Source organism: Rhagoletis pomonella, unplaced genomic scaffold, assembly GCF_013731165.1.
Source record: "Rhagoletis pomonella isolate Grant_MI unplaced genomic scaffold, Rhpom_1.0 Rhpom_scaffold_00004, whole genome shotgun sequence".
In the NCBI taxonomy this organism is placed as follows: Eukaryota; Metazoa; Arthropoda; class Insecta; order Diptera; family Tephritidae; genus Rhagoletis; species Rhagoletis pomonella.
Window position 1 is genome coordinate 22,373,416 of NW_023458558.1, and position 16,921 is coordinate 22,390,336.

At 32.1% G+C, this 16,921-nt stretch overlaps 1 protein-coding gene across 3 annotated transcripts in view; it reads left to right on the forward strand.

The window, feature by feature from the left end:
- LOC118737248 overlaps positions 1 to 16,155 on the forward strand; it is a 36,379-nt gene extending 20,224 nt beyond the window's left edge. Inside the window, exons 3-8 of one of the 3 annotated variants that reach the window (XM_036467639.1) lie at positions 1,261 to 1,413; positions 2,118 to 2,258; positions 2,347 to 2,461; positions 6,161 to 6,357; positions 8,122 to 8,524; positions 11,552 to 11,634. In XM_036467639.1, the coding sequence (XP_036323532.1) occupies positions 1,261 to 1,413; positions 2,118 to 2,258; positions 2,347 to 2,461; positions 6,161 to 6,357; positions 8,122 to 8,432 (917 nt within the window). In that variant the 3' untranslated portion in view covers positions 8,433 to 8,524; positions 11,552 to 11,634. Of the gene's footprint in view, positions 1 to 1,260; positions 1,414 to 2,117; positions 2,259 to 2,346; positions 2,462 to 6,160; positions 6,358 to 8,121; positions 8,525 to 11,551 lie in introns of all 3 variants that reach the window. The other 2 variants (XM_036467640.1, XM_036467641.1) reach the window with 2 other exon arrangements.
- The last annotated feature ends 766 nt before the right edge of the window (positions 16,156 to 16,921 follow it).

Here is a 16,921-nt window from a genome sequence, read left to right on the forward strand (position 1 = left end):
AATTTTGAAATTTGAAGGACAATTGTCACGCCGGCACGCCATATAACAGTAATTTATGGAAAGCCAAAATGTGCGATTTAGAATAATTCCTTAGCAAAAAATACCGCTAAAATAAATTTTTGAAAAATGGGCGTGGCACCGCTCACTACTGACCCCATACGGTCCATTATTTGGCTGGCTACGTTACCGAAAAACTGGTTTTTCTAGGTGATGTGTTAAGACATGGTAAAATGTACATTTCTGTAAAAAAAAATTTAATAATTACTTTGGTTTTAAAATTATAGGCGTTCGAATGTGTATTGGCCCGTTACACTAATGTCAGTAAATTAAAGCAGCAGACCTATTTAAAATAACATTTTTAGAGCTGATGCATGTAGGTTAGAGTGGTCCAAGTTTTGTGTGGAAAAAAATGTATCCTAGAAAACAGGGAACCCCCTTAGTTTTCTTCTTTTTGATACTTGTAATATCTAGACCAACTTTCAGTTTTCTACTGCAACCAATACAGGGTGCTCAATGACCTTGAAATGTGCTATTGGATCGCTGTGAAACTTGCAAAAGTATTGGTAATTTTTATAAAAAGCTACTGTTACCATGACAACTAAAGCTTGTGATATTTTGATAGATAATTTAAATTTGAAATTGTTTGATTAATATATCGAGCCCTAACCGCCAAAATAACGTAAGCGATATTTTTTTTCAAAATTTTCTTTTTGATGCAGAAATATTCCTGGAGCATCTAGATACATTTCTGCATCAAAAAGAAAATTTTGAAAAAAATGTCGCTTACGTTATTTTGGCGGTTAGGGCTCGATATGTATACAATACTTCTAGAGTAAAATGTGAGCACCATGAGAATCCTGTATATGGATTCTTAGAAGCGTAAGGTTTGGTACCAGCACCCCTTTCGACAAGAAGAAAAGCCTTTCTCGGATAAAATTTATTTGGACCACTCTAATTTAGTAGGTGTCACTACTAGGTCCGGCACAAAAAAAAATACTTACATATACACAGAGGTTTACAGCGAAATTTTGTGAGGTAACTGTAGACTCATAAATATGATACACTTGCGTGCATTTGCATATTGTAAAAAATGTTCGCGCATTTATGTAAACTAAATTGTATGTATGTAGGAGTATACATACATACTGAATCATACATAAAGGCGTTGTGGTTTGTGGAAAGTTTTTCTAAAAATAGAAAACATATTTAAGTCTATTTGTGTTTTAATATTTTATTTTATAATTTGCATTTTATTCCTAGATTATGCCGGCCGAGGAAAGAAAAAGTTTGGTGACAAATGCGATGGTACATTGGAGTGTGGATTCCCTGGTTCAATTTGCGATGCAAAAAAGAAGTCCTGTCAATGCACCGAAGATTTGCCAGTAACAAATCATATCGATAAATGTGGAAAAGGTTTGTTCTGTTATCGTATTTGCGTGCCATTTTTACGTATTATTATTAATTGCAATTTAAGTTTTTTTTTTTAGCGAAAGGAATATTTCATTCAATCATTGGAAAACCATAAATATGCAGTAAAGAAAACCACTTGTTTATTGAAAATTAGTCCTGGGGCTAGGTTGACCAAATTGCTCTACAAGTTGTTTCTGTGTAAGAAATTGTACCGGTTTGGAAATATTCACATATCGAAACTTTGGTGAAAGGTACTGGTTCCACTTAATTGCCGCTTCCACGCAAAGAATGAGCGAATTTAACACAGAGTTACCATTGATGATGACAACTTCTTTCCTCTACATTACCCATCTGTTAGATAGGGATAACGAGTTTTGTATCTAAATAGTTCCACTTTGCTGCCCAATACTGCCTACTAAAATTTATTTTCATTCAAATCGGCTAAGCTAATATCGATGGTCCTCGACGACACAATTCAAAATTCAAAAACATAAAACCCTAGTAGTTATGTGGCTTTTGTTTCTAATCATTGTCTAATCCATGTCTTATCCTTACTAAAGTTAGTAGCAAGGACTAAGTTGCTTATTAAGAGATGTGCCAAGTTCGGTGTGATCAGTGAGGAAGATACATATATCCCTGCTAAACATATTAAACGACTTTTAGTATCTCATAAATATCTTTTCCAAAATGAATATATCCCATTTCAGAGGCTGCTGTGAATGAGTCCTGTTTCTTCAACGAACAATGCGAGGTGAGACATTACCAGACCGAATGCCGCGATGGACGCTGTGCTTGCCGTTACGAAATGCAGCCTTTCTGGGGCAAAGATGGTACAGTCGAATGCAAAGGTATCTAACTTATATTCATATTCAATATTGCTTTTGTACTTATTTGCACATGAAAAGTTATTGAAATTAAAATAAACAAAAAATACAGGTCGTGGCGACAAACGTGGACCGGAGACTTACATTGATCCAGCAATGATTGGCGTACTGGTAGGAATGGCATTGATGTTTGTTATAATTTGTGTCGTCCTTCGATTATTTAGCCAGTGAGTAAAATTTTCTACTTTTTTATCAAAGCCCAAAAGATTTTGTATTAACGTCCACTTTATATATATAAAAAAAAAAAGAATTTTTGACGTTGTTATCATATAATTTTATTTGTTTGCTTATTGCAATGATAATCACCAGCACCGAGAGCGATAATGTCATTTACCGGTTGTGAAAAATATGTGTGAGTACATGTACGGTGTTAGATATTCATCTTCGTACAAAAGGTATAGAAAGTGAAGCCAAGCATAGAATACATGCTTAGTGTTAAAAAGTAAATCCGCAATTTTTATGAAGAGAGCTAGGATTGTTCTATATCGGAAAAAAAACACTCCTGTTTTTCAGATCAAAAAACATTATAAGGTCGCTCAAAGGGTTCAAAGTATCTCATGTATTTTAAATGAAACAAAAAAGTCCCGTCTGAGGTACGACCTTTCCTTTAAAAGGAATTAAAGAAGTGGGTTGACATGGTCGAAAGTTATGCGGTAGCATACATATACAAAATGTTCCGACGAATTGATAGCCCCCTCATTTCTTTGAAGTCGGTTAAAAAAACGCATTTTAACCAAACTTCTCGTCAAAACTGATCGCTTTTCAATACCCTTCTCCGCTGAATAAAACTAAGTTAAATCCCGGTTATTAAAAAATTGAAGTGGGCTGTATATATTTCGCCCAAAATTCAAACGTATAGTAAAAGTTTCTTATTCTCTTAAAATTTCAAAAAATTGTCAGTTTAAGATGAATTATTAAGCTTTCGATGTGACCGTAAAGTAAGTATTATCCCATTTTTTTTTTAACAAAGCAAAATTCACCTCAGCTAGTTAATTTGAAGTCTGTCTCAAGTGCGGCTTAGTTAGTTAGTTATTATCGAAAATTTTAGACTAAAAAACAGCAAGCGTACATACCAAGCAGGCCTCTTATGTTATACATTTATAACGTCACCTGAAATGCAAAATAACGTAACAACATCGCCACTGAACTGAAAGGAGACGTGACTAATTTTTTCATAAAACAATGTCGGGAGTTGCAATTTGATGAAATCCATAATGGCAATCAAAAAGTGAATTCTGAATTTTTTATAAGTTACGACTTTTTACATTTCAGGTGACTATGATGTTACGTTATTTTGACGATATGTATGTATGTAGGTTACACTTAATGTTAGTAAAAGCATCTCTCTCGGGCGGCATGTTGGATCGATATGCTTTTTGTGGAGTCTTTGAATGTTAACCTTGTACGTTTCACAATATCTACTAACATAAAACATTTACATGCATAATTTATACATTTTAACTATGGTTTTTTAATAAGATAGCTAAATTGTAGGGGGCGCAGAAATAAAGGTTCCGGAAAATTTAGGTGGACTTTCTTAAGTGAAGCCATTTCAAAAGGCTTACACAAGAAGGGCGGCTGAAAAAAGTGGTTCCCTGTGATTGTTTAAATTTCTGTTATTTGTAATACATAAATTTCAGTATGCATTTTGAGTCACAAAAAGGCCGTCTTAAGTATGTACGTTCTACAAAAGTCCTTCTGGAAGACCTACAATTACGCAGTTCAACAAATTTTGATAAGCTGGTCAAACAATGAAAAAATATCCCAAGATTAAAAAAAAAGTTGTTAAAATTTTTTTGTATGTCTATTAGAGGTTGGAGATCTAATTTCTTTTGAATGTTAAATCGATAAAACGATCTACTTGAGTCACATAAATTACAAAAATTGTATAATAAAAATATTTTAATTAATTTTCTAATTATAATGATTGTTATTTCTATGAAAAACATTAAAAAAATCAGAACTGATCGTGTAAACCACCGCCGGACAGAGGCAAAAACTGGAATCACTTCTTAAAAAATAGTTCGGAGCTTTCAAATTTCAACTGTTTAGTGCAAAATGCAGGGCAAATAGCAATTTTGAAGAAAATCGATTATCCTGTTCCTGTTAATAAATGTTACATAATAAAAACTTGTTAAAAACAAATATAGATTGTCCTCAAAATGAAAAAGATCTCACATTGGAAATGCTAAACAAATTTCACCAAATTAAAAGTTCGCTGTTGTGCCTTAGGCATGCAATTTAATAGCGTTTAAATTAAATTTTAATTTTTTTAAGTGAAACTTTTAAATGGCAAAGAATTTGCGTTGATTTTAATTTTTTTTTGCTGAAATTTCGAGTGCGCCTTATGCATATCGAGCCCTAACCGCTGAGAAACTTAAGCGACATAGTTAAAAACAAAAAAATCACTTACGGGTGGTCAAAAAGTCTCTTTTAAATTTTATTAGCATTCATATAAAAAAAAAGTTATAAATGCGGTCGAAAAATTAAAACAAAGACCACAAAAATATAGGAATATGTGTTTGTTTATGTTTAGACTTTAGATTTGCAACTTCAAACTAATATAAAAAAATTTTAACCAATTTTTACAAATCCTATAATTTTACCCCTTAAATAAATGCAATTGGTATCATTGCCATAACTTTTTTGAGTGTGGCACCGTCTTACAAAATTATCAACTGAAGCATTTTTGGCTATTTTTCGACTTAATATTAAATAATTTTCAACAATTTTATTGAGCCCGAAGCCGTTCTTAATGAAAAATTATTGTGGAAAACAAAAATAGTTTACAAATGGCAGAAGTTCTATTCGAGTTCATTATTATCTTTTAAAACAATTCGTTGCAAATTATTTTATATATTTTTTAAGATTTTTTTCGGCACAGTTAACAATGGGGGAAAAGAGTGTTAAGCTCTATAAAAAGTATTAACTGAAGGATTCTGCTTTATTTCCCGTGCCTTCTAAAATTAGCTCCATCTGCGCCTTCTACAATAATAGGGCCGTCAGAATGGGTACTTGTACGTCAATAACGGAAGAGTGTTTACACAAGTCAATTTTGCAGATACAATAGCAAAACATTCACACTTTTCTTTATTACTAATATATTCACACTTCTCATGATGTCTTCGTCACTGTCTTTGGCTTTTCGAAGGCAGTTTATTGTCTGGATGCCTACTTTACTCAAAAAATTTGAATATTAATACATATTCTCAATTGTCTTTCCTGGTGTAAAGGCGAGTTTATACTACTGCCAGCAGTGACGGACTTACGTCCCTCAATAGTTGAGTGTTGGCCAACGTTCCTTGGGCCCATTGACGCAAGGGTTGCCAATCTGACGCTCCCTATGCAAACACACATAGTCTACTCAACTGTCAGTTTCATCCTTGAGCGGAACGTACGCAAAGTACCCATTCTGCCTGGGCCATAAAAAGCTTTTGCGTTGTTGCGCGACAATTCAGTGTAGTCAGTATTTGTTGAAAAAGTTTTGAAGTCTGTATTGTGCTAAATAGTATATAACTTATCATCAATCATTGTCATTTTTCTCTCTCTTTATTTTATCACAACGCTAAGGATGCTCAAGATTTACTTGTAATAAATTAAATGCAATTGCTTTAAACATTTATTTCTATTAAAAATGTTTAACCACTTTCATAATGCGTATTACTCGCTTGAATTTCGTTAATTAAGCTCGATTTTGTTTCTATTTCTTTTAATTCCCCTTTTTTCATATGCAAATATTTACGATTTGCATTTCTTATTATGCCGCTCCATTTGAACACCTCCCGTTTCGTTTCGTTGCCATCTGGTTACCAACCAACACTCGTTGTCAATTACACAAAATACGCCAATAATTAACATTTACTCAGGGCACGTTGGCGTGAAAACCGGACAATTTTCAACACACCAAATCCACGTCTCATGAATGTGTCGCTTTTGCGTGATAGCAAACTCTTGCACGGCCAGGAGCGACGCGGCTCGCGTATGTCGGTGCGAGCACCGTCGCGCCAGCCGAGCATGGCTTCGCTACGTCCGCATTCGCCGAATCCGTCGTTAGGTAAGACAGGTTTGTATCCAAAAAAAAAAAAAAACTAAGATCAAAAATAAACTAAAATCAAGCTCGATATGTTTGCCTTAAAAAAATATTTAATTAAACGTCTTTCCCTAATTCTTCTTTAATAAATGATAATTAAAATTTTTATAAAGTAATAACTAGCTATATGCCTGCATATACAAATCTACTTTTGTATATAATTTAAATGCAACTTCCTTCGGTTATGGTATTAAACATTTTTAGGGTATTCACAAAGTCTTGCAATGCAGGCGTACCTAATTTCTGATAATCTGACGGAGTCAGGAGAGCACTTTAAGTATGAAATTAGTGAACAAAGCTTTCACAATATACTCGTATAAAACAAATACGTATTGACTATTTTCTTTTCATACTTCAAAGTGCTCTTAGTTTTTTTGTATCTTACAACACTTTGTGGATGATATTTTTTATTTTTATTTTTATTTTTTCTAATCATCATTGCGTTAAGAACATTTTTAAGCTGACTACATTCAATATTAAAACCAGTTTCACGAATGTAATTTAAGTGAAATTTGAATTTAATATGAAAAAGTGACAGCGGCGAGAAATCAATTTTCATTTAAATTGCTTGTGAAACCGGTACTTAATGTTGGTTCGTGTGTATGTAGCCCATCATTACGTTTTTTTTTCATTTGATTCATTGCTAGTTTTGCCTTTTTTAAACTTTCTTTTCGCTAACGTTACAAGGACCTTAAGAAAGTTGTATGTTTATTAAAAAAAAATTTTTTTTTTGGCCCAACGTAGGGGTTGGCTTTTTATATTTTTTGTCCTATCTTCGGCATTTACAGTCCTACCTTAAGCTTTATTATATCGATGCGCTTGTCCAGAGGAGATCATTTTTTGCTCTGAAGTTCATTGATCTCAAGTACCGCGTTCTAGTACTTAACCACCAGATCTGAGTTCTTATCAATCTAACGTAGCACCGTAAAGCCATTAAACTGAAGCCCAACAATAATCATTAGCTTCGGCTAAAGAAGTATTTCGATTGTTTCAGTATAACTCGATAAAAAATGCTTATTGCCCAACGAAGCTGATACCGAAAAATGTAAGAAGACGACCCCTAGGTTCGGTAAATTTTTTTATTTTCGAAATTGCCTTGAACAATTCTTTGAACGCAAACGGCAAACTTTGTTTGTTTGATTGTAAGGTGGTGCGGTCTAATGTTCATACATAACTATTCGTATGCACTGGATTTTAGGGATTGGACTAGTGAGCTGTAATGCACAGACTTACGTTTTGCTATTACTTTTTTATACACATATATATACATTAGGGTGCATCACGCTCCATACAAAAAAAAATCGATACTTTTTTCCATGGAAATTATACAAATCATTATATTTTAAGGCTTCCGCCAAAAAATTTCGGAGTTCGAGCTTTTTAAAAGTACATCCAAATATCGTTTTTTTTTTTAAATAAAATAGTGGCTAAAAAAAATATTTTTCTAAATCAAACTAACTCATTAGATAGAAAAGCTTAATTTTAAAATGTCTGCATAGAAATGTTTCAACGTAATCAAAATAATTCGTTTTCTGGAGGTAAATACTTTTAAATCGATTCAGCTTAACATTTTTCGGAAATATCTCGGTGGAAGTCTTAAACTATAATAAAGACCGCCACCTTTTTTTAGGTGAGGCACACTAATATACATAGCTATATGTATTTATCAATATAACCACTCACCAAATCAATTGCAAAGCACATATTGAAACCCATTGGCTAATTCAATTAAAACAGATCACAAATCAAGTCGTATGACGCGTTCAAAAAGCAATACCCGTTCGAGTGATTCCCGCGTTAGCGACGTGTCAAACTGTTCTCGTCTGCTCGAGCATTCGAACACCAACGCACAACATGCACCTCACACATTTGCGCCGTACACGTCGACAACAACACACATCACGAATCTGCAATCATCACCACAGTCAATACCGCCACCAATATCCACCGCAACTGCCAACGCTAATACGAATTCGGATACCGAGTTGGAAGCGGCTATGTGCTTGACAACGCCGCCACCAGTTGCCATTAAAGCGAATAAGTTTTGAAAACATCGTCCCAAATCAAGTCTGCATCAGCGAGATAACTCTTCTCGGTATCCTATATAATTGATCTGATCTGAAAAGCGAGCAAGTGCATGGTGCGTGTTTACTTGAAAAAAAAACAAAAAATTACTTGACTTTGATTGTTTAATGAACCTTAATTGCGTTCTTTTCGTATTAACTAATATATGTAGTCTAAGAATCCACTTAGAGCTACTATGTTTCTTTCAATACACCAAACTACTCACAACCTGCTGCATATCTTTATATGGATATGCTTAAGCTCATAACAACGACACCACGTAGTTGTATGTATGTAGATGTAGAGTTCTTTTACCTACCACACGTACACATTTCAAATTATATTTAAAAAATAAGTATATAAATTTGTAGCTGTAGATGCGAATAACCTTTCACACATTTACACTACAAGCACTTAAATAAGTAAAAAAGTTTGGAAGCATCTGGAGAGTCTTCCAACCTAATGTAATGTCCATGACATCGGTCTAAAGGGTGGCTTAAAAATTACGAGCAAGCCTCTGGTGTTTTACTACATCATCCAAAGATCTTTAAACCAGAAAGTATACACACAGCGGTCTTCTACGGCAAACTTCAGACTAGCTTCGATGCAGCTAAACATAACTAAATATGGTGAGACTTTAGATTTGGGCCGCAAAATACTCTAACTGTAAATCGGCTCAGTGGCTGAATTGATTAAAGTTTACTACTTAGCGGCTGATCTGGAAATCGTTATTTATTATTACCTTTTCTGACAACTCGAGATTATCACTGAAGCTGTAGGAATTTATAAATCTGAAAGAAGCCACATTTATGGCGAGGATTGTGCGAGGTCGTAGAGGGGTGCCCTGAAAGCGGCCTATTCAACCGACTGCTTGTGAAGAGTTTCGCCCTCTTAGGATATGTGAGGGACGAGATGGGAAACTAGGCAATGAGTTGCGCGAAGTTGCTTAATCTTCTCATCGATGCTCATTTCTCGTAGTTCCAACAGAAACCTCCGATTTGGTTAAGCGTCGCCTTGGTATAGCAATCAACTCTTTGAATACCTTGAGTTCAGCGGGACCGGACGATATTACAGCTCCCCGGTTGCAAAATACGGATGACGGAGAGACTGGGTAGGGTGGCGTTTACACCTCAGGCCGGCAAGCTATCAAATTTCTTCGAAGAGTTTCAGGTGAATCAGTCTATTCTTTTTTCTTAAAGGTTTTGGTAGGCGTAAGTTGGTAGAGCAGCCCCCCTTTAAAAAAGAGTTCACTCTGGGTGCCTTTCCCGATGTCGAAGGCTTTACACAATGTCCTTCCGGGTGCAATCGGCAGGTCCTTATATGAGCTTGAGGCGGAAACCGACCTAATCATACCCCAGGCTCTGCGATAGATCTGCTGCGGTAGACTGCATCAGCGCTATTATCCACAGCAGGGTCGTGCGGTCGTAAGCGACATGTTAGATGAAATGAACGTCTACCGTATGATTTTCCTTAGGAATTAATATCCCTTATGCTAACGAATAACTCGAACTGTTCAATAAAATAAATACGGGTTAAGAAGATTACCGGAATGTTTTAGTCCTAATTGAATGGATGATATTGCAGTAGAACCAAGAAATCTCTAATAGGCAGCTACCCTAACCTAACTTAACCTGTGCCTCGGCTGTTTTCCCCAAGATGAATTAGGTTTGAATAGAAGGATGCAGGTTTTCTTCTAATTCACTCACAATTTTCAGACAGGGCATTCAATATTTGTGATTGTCATGTATCTATTAACTTCCAGTTGAACATCGGCTAGGGACCTACAGGCAGAAACTTGAGTTCAATTGTTTAATATGATCTCCTTCTAAAGGCATTCGGCGGATGCTAATTTAAGCTTGGAGTTGCTCTTCAGAAGAACTTTTACGACGGAATGGGCCAGCGCTAGCATCCAGTATAGGGATACGTCACAAAATTAGCATCCCTTACTTTGGATTGTGAACGACTTGGTAGATTTTCTGGAGAGGAGATGTTAGATACCGAATGATTGCCAGCATCTACATACAAAAGGCATCCGTGAAGACCGTGATGAATTCATTCAGCATTAAAATTACAATACAAATTTCCCAACAGAGTTAAAGTCATAAATCTAAGTATCTACACGCCCGGTTTAGTTGCATTTAAAAGTTGGTATTAAGTAGTTAAAAAATAAATGTCTATTTTGAAACTAATGCTGGACTTCCACTAGGCATTAAATGGCAACAATTTTAATGGCAAAGTTGGGCATTTAAAAACATTCGTGTCATAAAGTTAAAAAAATAGTCGCTAAGTTCCGCCATTTCAGCGCCAAGTGGAAATGCTGCATTACCCATACCACATTAATGTAAACTGAAAAAATTGTTAGACATTTCTAAATAACGAACGGATTGAACTTATGAATGTATGTATGTAAGTGCATGAAATATGACACCCTTTATGAATATGTTAGTCATATGTATGTAGCTAATAACTAGACTCCGACGCGTGTAATAATATACCCTTTAGTGATGTTAACTAAAAGAAAAAAAAACGAGTTACGTATTTGTTTTCATACCAAAGGTACTGGTAAACCTCTTTTTGCGTTCATTTTAAGCTTAGAGAGTTTTGCATATGTTTTGTTGTTTTTAATTTCAGTTGCGTTCACAACAGCATATTTTTCTTAATATTTTAGTTGAGCTTTAGATGTGCTTCGAATATACCTACTATAAAATTATGCCCAAACTCAGGCAAATTTCAGAAATATTTAGACCAGGTTTAAAAAAAAATTGCTGATTTTGGGTATTACTTTATTAACAAAAAAAAAAAAAAAAAAAAAATGTGTAAATGTACATACAACTGCTAATTGTAAATATCTAAATAAAGTGTATATGTGTTACATATACATACATAGTATGTAATATTTACTTGTCTTGTACAATAATTAGCAATTCCTTACATTTAATATATCAACTTGTAAATGTATGAATATTTTTGTGTAGTAAAAAGTCTAAATAGCCCTTTAAAATGAATGCTGCAGATTTTCCACTCCTACTAACACTTATTTTATCTTCTCTATTTACCTATTTGAAAAAAAAAAAAAAATTGCTTTATTCTTCAATGCGAGCAGGGTCACATTCGGGCAGCGCCAGCGCCAGCAACGCGTCAGCAACGTCGATACGTTCGACGCGTAGTAATTCGGTGGCACCCGGACTTGTAGCTAATAGTGGTCAATTGGAGAGGAAGGGCTCCCAATATCACAATCAGAACCAACACCAACACCAACTGCATCAGCATCAGCACCAACATCACCAGCAACAACAGCAACACCAACAACAAATGCCGCTAATCACCAACATCACTGCTAATCCAGCAGCTGAGAGTGTTGCGGTCGAGATAATAGCACCGGAAAAATGAATAAATATAAAAAAATAAAAAATAATACGATAAATAATAATTAAAAATAAACATACAAATATATCTACATACATACATGTGTATATACTATACATACATACAATATATGCATGAAAAAGTAAAAGAAGACAAATCAAAGTATGCAAGTCGAAATTGCATAAAAATTTAATGCGTAAAAAAAAATCATGGCTATAAAGTAATAAATATGAAAATGCACAACAAAACGAACAGTAATATTGATGAATGGTAAATAAAATTTATAAAAAAATGTGTGACAAAAACTGCATTAAAATATAGTTTAAAAGTATAAATATTTAATATATTTTAACAGCAAATAACGTCATATTTAAAAAAAAATACTAACGCAATTACACAAAATAACTGCTTGGATATAAACAAACAAAAAAACTTGCATAACAAATTCATATTTTTATTTCTTCTTCAAAAAAACCCCCAAAAAAAATCGCTAATAATTGCAGCTTTTAACACAAATTTAATAATAATATTTATAGTCATGAATTCAGTAAATATTTGTACGGTAATATGTATGCAAGAATCGTATTTAAAAATAAGTATGCACATACATATGTATATGCACAACAAAAAGTGTAAAATGATTAACCACAAAAATAAGAAAAATAGAAAAGACAACAATCTGTATTTTAAAATACTAACAAACCAAAAAATTTAACGTGCAATCGGTAGTTAAATAAAACGAAGTGTTTAGCTTTAAAGTCGAATTAAAAAAAAATATTACATTTATGAATATACATACAAATGTATTTGTATTAGTATATACATATAAAAACCTACTAATAGAAGATTCTACAAAAAGCAAACATAAAGTCATTTCGAAATATTAGAAACGCGTAAAAAATTGAAATGAGTCTTTCGCTGACATTCATCTTCCTATCCTAGTGATATTAAAATGTAACAAAAAAAAAAAAAAACACAATAACACGTGCACACTCTTGCAGAGCTATCGTTCACGCCAAATTTTCTATAAACAAAAAATTTAAAATTATACAAATTTTAAAATATACATACTATATACTAATTAATGCATGCATGTACCTTAAAATCCGAGGCGAAACGCAGTACAGAAAAAACTAATGTAGTGAATGAACAAAAGAAAAAAAATATATATATAATTACAATGAATAAATTCAAATATAACATAAGTTATCGAAATAGCAATGCAAAATGAGCAACTATACATAACAATAGAAAAAAACTATTACTTACAACACTACAAATTTAACAGTACATAAATAGAACAGTTTGAAAATAGAAATATTAGAAATAACTAGCGAATTTTTCGGAAAAAAAAATTTTACAAAACCAATAAAAAAGCTAGATGAATATTTATAGCTATTTATTTTAAAACACACGTCTTTTGCGCAAATAGGTTTTGATTTAACTTACATAGTACCGAAGAGATTCATACAAACATACATGTATGTATATGAAAAAAAAAATAAAATAAAAGAAAGCCTAAATAAAACTATGCATGCGCCGAATGTGCACTTTAAATACTTTTATTAACAAAAACTCTAAAACGCGTACAACATGAATACTTTTTAAATATTTAGGGACTATGAATAAGATGGTATTCAAAATTTCCGTGATTTCGTTACAACTCTTCATTTCAAAGCGAGCAAAAATTGTAGCATACATTTTCCAAAATTTGATAACGTAGAATATTTTCTCAAAAAAAAAAGTAAAGTGATTGCTGCATTAGAAATACATTCACATTTTCAAGTAGTTTACAATAAATACATATACATATGTAAGCATAGTATTGAGATTAGTATAAAAAAATACTTAAAAAAGTAATCAAATTGCGATTTGTGATTTCTACTTAGTCTCTTTAAAATTAAAAAAAAAATTGCAAATAAATAAACGCATTATTTTCATAATGTTGTGAAACTAACAAAGAAAATTAGTAACCAAAACAGCAAACAAATAGTTTACTTTATACCCGAATTCCCACGCATACCGCAATTTTTAATTCGATTATCTGATTTTTAACCAGTATAACTTTTTATACGGTATTAATACTCATAGCATACAACGACCGCCTAAACACGTTGATATTAGTTAAAGTTGTTTTTATTTGTTTTTGCATATTTTTAGAAATTCTTTCGAAATATTAAAAAATTCCTTTAACTTTCTAGTAAAAAATTGGGGAAGATTTTTTACTTGAACGTTAAAGTAGTATTTATGTATGAATTTTTACAAGTTCACTCATGTAATTTCTTGCTCAATTTAATGTAGTTGAAATGCAAACTGAAAGACAACAACTACCGAAGCTTGTGTGCTTTTACTTCGCGCATTCTTTTTTAAACCATAATAACTTATTAGATGTTATTAAGTTATATTTAAGTATATGCATACAAACATACATACGTGTGTATCAGAACATGTCTGCATGTGTTTGTATTTACAAAGCTTTACATAAAATATCACTAATCGAACTCGAATACGTCTATTAAAATTTTACATATTAAATACATACGTTTTTTTTCTAATTTTTAATAAATTTAAGAACAACACAAAATTTTCGTAAATACGCAACGAAATCTCAATAAACAAACTTCATTCTGATGGCTATGTAAGTATGTAGGAAGAAATAAGAGTGGATAAAAACAATTCGGATTTTGAAATTTGGGGAAGAGTTTCAAAATTGCTTTGTTTTGAACCGTGTTGGTGTATCAAAAAATATGCTTGGATGGCAGCCAATACACATTAAGATTGTTAGAAAAAAGCAGTAACACCACTATACATTTGTGCGATTGCCTAGACGTTTTAGAAGTAGTAAAAAAAAAAAAATGCAAATATGAAACGAAAAAACTTTTTCTGCTACAAAATAAATAACATATGATCTCTGTCAAAGCTGATATGTACACACGAAACAAGATTTATGAATAGTGATTGGAGAAATGAAATAAGCAAATGCAGATGCATGCATATAACACATTTATTAATTTCGTACACTGAACGGATATTACACGTGAAAAAATGCTTTATTTTCTTTATAGTATGTGCTTAACCGTGTGCATACGGCGATTGATTATTTATTAACACATAAACCTATATATATATTATATTCACATATAGTAACTAACTATATATTTGATATTAATGTAAACACACTCTACACTTTGTATAACAAAATAAGAAAAAGTAAAAAAAAAAATAAAATTAAAATCTATCCATTTTTAATCTTTATACGAAAGCGTCTAGAAAGTAATGATTGATACGAAAGTTTTCCATTATAAACAATGAAAAAAAAGATTAACAAAATAAAAAATACAAATCAGTAGCTATTCGTAGCATCATTTGGAAGGAATTCATTTACGATTCATACACAAAAATGCATACATACAAACATATTTATCTACGCTACATACATACATAAGTTCCCTCCACTCTTGTGGCGCCTTGCAGAAAGTGAACGAAATTATTTTCATATGAGTATATACTAATATATACACACATTTACATACACCAATTCATAAATCAATTTATATTTGCACACATAAAGTAACTACATATACACACAAAAACATATTTATTATATATACATACATACATATATGTATGTACATATATAAGCAGAAGTACTTAAACACGCTTATACATACAAACATGTATGCTTACACGCGGATCGCATGCTAATATACATACATACATATTTACGTACATACTTATATTAGAAAAAAAAACAAACTCCAGCTATGCGAATAAATATATGTATTTACAATTTTTTTAGACAACCGATACCGCATCACAATCTTAAACAATGCATTACAATCAATTTAATTTTAAATGAATAAAATATTTTATTGTTGTTCTGTTGAACATGAAACTACACTAATATAAACAGAAATATAATTGTATACACATACATATTTACATGCAAACAAACGCCACATTAATCCATACAGACATTACACAATATTTTATGGACAAATATGTAATAGCTGCAAAATAAATTAAATACTAAGAAGTACATGCAATGTAACAATTTCTGCAATTGCACAAGTTTTTGATTTTAGTTTTGATCATGAACTCATAAAAAATTCGGAAATAAACTAACTAAACCAAACACTGTAAACCACTTCAATACTTTGTTTTCATTTGTGATGTCTATATTAGTTGAAATTTGACTTGGTTTTTTTTTTAAATTTATTTAAAATTTCTACACTCCATAATACTCCCATGACAAGCCAGTAAACAAATAGCAAGTCGATCACTTTCTGAAAAATATGTATGTAATACTTAGCTGCATCAAAATCAAGAAGACAAAAACTACAAAAAAAAAAAAATAAAAATTAATAAATAGTTGGAACTTTAAACACTTTACATTTAAGCAATTTTATTAAAATATATTGCCATTACTGAGAAAAAATTTTCTTGTTTTTCCCTATTTTTCCAGAAGTCGTAAGTACGGTGACCCAAACATTGTGTCCAATAACGATTTTTTACAGTATTCGTAATTTTATATGTATGTGTATAATTTAATATGCATAAATAGGCAACAATAAAGCAGTAACTGAAATAGAGTCCGACCGATTCCAGATTTTTGGCCGATGTCGATTCTGTAAATAAAGTACTACCTGAATATAAGTTCAATCAAGAACAAATATTTTTCATCAACTTTTATATACCTAATAATTTAATAACATTACAAAACATATAAACATTCAAGAATCTATTCACTTATTTATGTATGTAAATATGTACCTATGTACATACATAACTATGTATTAAAAGTGGTATATCGTCTATGCATACATAGTATCATTGCAATACTTTGTTCCAGTCTTTTGTATTCAATGTTAAAAAATAATTCATTCGAAATCACATTTCTTAGTTGCACTCATAGTAGTAAAAATATACAGCTTCTGCTCACTATAAAGGTATTGTATTGAATACAGTTTGTTAATAAATATTTAGTAACCGTAGATTTTTAATGATAAAAGTATTTTTTTAACGTTAACAATTTAACAAGCCAGTGAAAAAAACCCGAAGGATTTAGGAATTCAGCGATTAATTATAGGCTAACGGTAACAATACT